We start from the raw sequence: 5,100 nt of genomic DNA, 5'->3' as shown, positions 1-5,100 counted from the left end.
AATCTGCAAAAATTGATTACTTTGTGACAGGTAGCATGGAAAAGAACTAAAATAATGAAAGTTCTTGCCTTCAGTGAGTTTACTGAGTAGGGAGAAAAGCACAATACAACAATATAAAACAAAACTTGATAAGCAAAATAAGTGATATACAAGCAAAAGCACAGAAGAAAAACTTTCTTCTAGTTAGTAGACTCTAAAATATTTTCACCCACTGTGCGGCATATACTTTGGGCCTTGCATTATAGGTGGGAATTTGAAGATAGACATGGGAGAGAAAGCATTTCTGTTAAATGTACAAATGGGAAAACATGAAACGTATTCTAGAAATTGTGGGTCCAGTTTGAGTCCTGTAAGAAGAAGTGGTGAGAGTTGAGGCTGGAAAGTTAGATTTGAATCAGGCTGTGACAGCTCTTGATTGCTATGCTGAGGTTTGTACAAGACTCAGAAAGTAGCAGAAGATAAATTATTGGACGCGTGCAACCAGCCCTGCTCAGCTCTCCCATTTCATAATGTAGCTCTGAGCCTAGGAAATGATAAACTCCGACATCCCCTGTTTCTATCTGTTCCTTAAGCTGATTAAAACAGAGACCAACTATTTGTATGCATTTGGAGAAACCCAAAGGGCTTGTGTCTTTGAGGTCAGGAACCTAGTCCTATTCATACTGTTATGTCTAGTACGTCACATAAGCTTGACCTGAGATTAATGTTTAATCATTGTTAGTTCCTGTATTTATCTTCTCAATCATTAGGTAGAAACCAATAAAAGAAGGACCAAAGCCGATAATATTTCCTTATATTTTTAAAATTACATTTAAAAAATCTGAACAGACATAATCAAATACAATGTACTGTATTAGGCTTTGGCTTGAAAACAAAACAGGTGAAAAAGGCATTCTTGGGACATTTGGGGAAATTTGACTGTGGCCAGATACACGAGGATACTGTGGAATTATCATTCATTTTCCTAGGTGCTTACAACTAACTTTCAAATATTCAGCAAAAAAAATACACATATACACACACATACACAGATAAAGCAAATACACCAAAACATTACAAATTGTTGGATCTGGGTGAATGATATGCAAGTGTTCATTTTAGTATTCTTTTAACTTTACTATATGTTTGAAATTGTTCATAATAAAAAGTTGGGAAGGATTTAAATTCCAAAGATACATTCCACCAACACCTGAAATTAATATAATCTTATATCAACTATATCTCAATTAAAAAAATCACACACGGACTTCCCTGGTGGTGCAGTGGTTGAGAATCCACCTGCAAATGCAGGGGACACGGGTTTGATCCCTGGCCCGGGAAGATTCCCACATGCCGTGGAGCAACTAAGCCCGTGTGCCACAGCTACTGAAGCTCACACGCCTACAGCCCATGCTCCGCAACGAGAGAAGCCACCGCAGTGAGAAGCCCATGCAGCACGACGAAGAGTAGCCCCCGCTGGCTGCAACTAGAGAAAGCCCGCGCACAGCAACGAAGACCCAACACAGCCAAAAACAAATAAATAAGTAAATTTATTAAAAAAAAAAAAATTACACACACTCAAATATACTTCATCAGTCAGCGTTCTTAGTTTCTAGTAAAGAAACCAACTCTGGCTAATTTAGGAAACAGGTTTTTATTAAAAAGGTAATGGGTAGCTCACAGATTTTGGGACAGCTTGAAAATCATACTACCCCACACATCCTGTGAACTCTTCACTCTGTCCCCATCGACCTCACAACTTGTTCTGCCACTGATGCTGCAATGGCTGCCTTGTCTTCCTCTGGAGACAGAATATAGCTGCCATTGAACTGCTGCCTCTCCTGGGCCAGAATGGATTTTGTAAGCACCTGACTGGGGTAGCCCATGCCCTGACCACAAGGGAGTCTGAGAAAGCACGAATCTTACGTTTCAGTTTCTATAGTGGAATGCTTGGCCTGCTTCATTAGGTGGGGGATTCTCCAGAAATAGCAAGGTGGTTCAGATATTGAATGGGGAAGAAGAGTAACAAAAGCCAACTGCTTCTGCAACTGATATAGAAGTCGGTGTTATTAAAGGTGAAAGTTACACTCCTTCCCAGAGGAAGTCACAATTTAATATGTATGTATGTATGCATCTATCTATCTCTCCATCTATCTAAAGTATTGATAACATACACAGACTTTTTAACATAAACAATAATAACATTTACTGACAATTGCCATGTACCAGATACCACTTTAATATATGTTTATATGAATTAACTAATTTAATGCCCACAGCGACCCCAATGACCCTATGATATAGAGACTAACATTATTATTTTTATTTCCCTTTGAGGAAACTAAAGTTCCAAGGTTAAGTATATTTAAACTATCCCAGTTCCCAGACATAGTAAGGGGTGGAGCCAGGATTATGAATCCAGATGGTGCTTATGCTCATTAAACACAGCCTCTCTGGTATCATTGTTTTATTATTTTCTTCATTCACTTATCAGTATATGATTGTCCACTTCATTCTGTTAATGGCTGAGTAATAAGGGCAATTGCAATTAATCTAATCATTCCCCTATTGATAAACATTCAGGTTGTCTGATTTTTCCCTAATTAAAACAATATTTCAATAAATGTCCTCTTAGACATTTTCTTTGTGCATATGTATAAGTATTTCCAAGAGTCCTAGAAGTGCAATTGCTGGGTCAAATTGTACAAGCATCTTAAAATTTATAGATATTGCCAAATTGCCTTCTAAAAACTTTTGTACCAGTTTGCATCCCACCTCTCTAACAGAGTATGAGTATCTGTCTCTCTTAACTGTTTTCTACATTTGTGACAATTTAATATGAAAAATATTTAATTGTGATTTTAGTTTATATTTCCTTGATCATAGTAAACCTCAGCACTTTTTGTGTGTTCATTGGCTCTTTATATTTTACCCTCTATGAATTGCCCATTTACATTTTTACCTTGTTTTCTCCATTGGATAATCTTCTTCTTGATTTGAGGGTGTGCTTATATAAAAATCCTTTGTCATATATGTTATCAATTGGTAAACTTTAAACTGAAAACTGAAGAATTTAAAAGCAATGAAAGTGTGTTACGTGTGTGTGAGCATGCAAACATGCACACTTCTCTATGATTAAAAATCAATCTCAGGGGAATTCCCTGGCGGTCCAGTGGTTAGGACTCTGTGCTTTCACTGCTATGGGTGCGGGTTCAATCCCCGGTTGGGGAACTAAGATCCCGCAAGCCGCGAGGTTCGACCAAAAAAAAAAAAAAATCTGGGATGAAATCTGAATGAGGCCTGTAGTCTAGTTAAACAGTATTGTGCTAATGTCAGTTTCCTTGCTTTGATATTGTTAAATTAAATATTACCATTAGGGGAAGAGGAATGTTGAGTTTCCTAGAGCTACTGTAATAAATCACTACAAACTAAGTGACTTAAAACAACAGACATTTACTCTTACATTTCTGGAGGCTAGAATTCCAAAATCAGGATGTTACCAAGGCCATGCTCTTTCTGAATGCTCTAGGAAAGATTGCTTCCTTGCCTCTTCTGTTGCTTTTAGTGGTTTGCCAAGAATTCCTGGCATTCCTGGGCTTGTAGATACATCACTCCCATGTCTGCCTCCATTGGCACATGGTGTTCTTGTTGTGTCTGTGTCTGTGTCCAACTTTCCCTCTTCTTATAAGGACATCAGTCATTGGATTAAGCCCCATCCTAATCCAGGATGACCTCATTTTAACTTGATGTGAAAGGATGGTTTGAAGCCAGAAGCTGAGAGACTCAATGGAGATGTGTGCATTTATCAAGGTAAGAAGAGACCTGAGCTGGCACACAGGTAGGGAACGGCAAGGAAGGTATAAATGTGAGAAACATTCAGAAAGTAACATGTACAGGATTTGGTGACTGGTTGGAAATCACAGAGCAAGTAAGAGAGAAAAATTGAGAAAAACTCCCAGGTTTCTGGCTAGAGAGCCTGGATGGTTGCGATGCCATTCACTGACACGATGTGCTGGTGATTCTCCAAGTGCCCCACCAAGCTATTCTCCACCCTTTAGCCACTGCTTTGTGCCCCAGAAAACTGACCTTTGTGGACTGAATCACCTGGGAACTTTGACCTCTGGTTTCATGGGGTCTCTATGATCTGCTTCATCCCCATCCAGATCCTGGTGGGCAAGACACATCTGGTCAAGTGGTACATGCAGTTTGATGACAATGAGAAACCAAAGTTGATAGAGGAGGTGCACGCCACCAGAGTCACTGTTGGAGATGCCAAAACACCAACTTTGTGGAGTTCTGGAACTTTAACATCATTTACTGAAACTATGCCAGTCTCTACTTCTGCATCTGGGTGGATGTCCATGACAACAACCCGGCTATCTACCACTTTGTGGAGATCTTAAACAAATATTGCAACAATGTTTGTGAATTGTCTGCTTTTACATCCAAGGTTTATCTGGTGACAGACTTGACGTTGGTGACTAGCAAGATCTGTGAGACCAGCCAGATGAAGGTGCCGAAACGGTGGCTGAGGCTGCAGTCCCTGGAGTCCATGCCTGGGGACCATCTCTGACAGCCCCTCTTCAAGTGCGCAGGAGGAAGGCACCCAGCTAGGTCTGGGTCTCAAGAGAGGAGACGGCACCCTACTGCCTCCAGGCCCCAGATGCCCTTAGAGGCCACCTTTGTGTGTACTGAGTAACTGTGCTGTCATTGTGTGATACTGTCAGTGTGTGTGTACTGACCCCTAATAAACTTGCGGTCCCTGCCTGAAAAAACAAAACCAACCTGAAATCAAATCAGGTTCGATTTGGCCACAGCTTCTGTTAGGCAGCCCTTCCTCCACAGGCAGGTAACATCTCTCTCCTCTGGCCCCTTGAGGGCATAGCAGGGATAACAGCTTCTGTTGCTAGAGAACCCTTATTGAATAATCTCTTAAACCCTTCACTAAACTCTCTTCAGTGACTTCTTGAGCGTATTATCTGTTTCCTGCCAGGACCTTGATTGGTACGGAAGGTGAATAAAGGAGAAGGTGGGGTGAAGTGAGGAAAGGATTACAAATTCACTTTAAGAAACACTGAGTTTAAGGGAATTCCTTTTTCTGATGCTTCCACTGCAGGGGGC

General features: G+C 40.5%; 1 protein-coding gene across 1 annotated transcript; it reads left to right on the top strand.

Moving 5' to 3' along the window:
* Positions 1-4,118: 4,118 nt before the first annotated feature.
* On the top strand, positions 4,119-4,552 carry LOC116759147 (AP-2 complex subunit sigma-like). The gene is made up of 2 exons (XM_032642576.1): positions 4,119-4,263; positions 4,365-4,552. The coding sequence occupies exons 1-2, from the start codon at positions 4,119-4,121 to the stop codon at positions 4,550-4,552; spliced, it is 333 nt and encodes a 110-aa protein (XP_032498467.1).
* The last annotated feature ends 548 nt before the right edge of the window (positions 4,553-5,100 follow it).

This window comes from Phocoena sinus, chromosome 9 (assembly GCF_008692025.1).
Source record: "Phocoena sinus isolate mPhoSin1 chromosome 9, mPhoSin1.pri, whole genome shotgun sequence".
NCBI classification, from domain to species: Eukaryota; Metazoa; Chordata; class Mammalia; order Artiodactyla; family Phocoenidae; genus Phocoena; species Phocoena sinus.
This window is presented reverse-complemented; position numbering and strand designations above follow the sequence as displayed.

Excerpts from the sequence above, each read along its gene's own strand:
- LOC116759147 (XM_032642576.1), top strand. The coding sequence starts at position 4,119 with ATGATCTGCTTCATCCCCATCCAGATCCTGGTGGGCAAGACACATCTG. Across the intron at positions 4,264-4,364 it reads TGGAGATGCCAAAACACCAA|ACTTTGTGGAGATCTTAAAC; the intron begins CTTTGTGGAGTT and ends CGGCTATCTACC.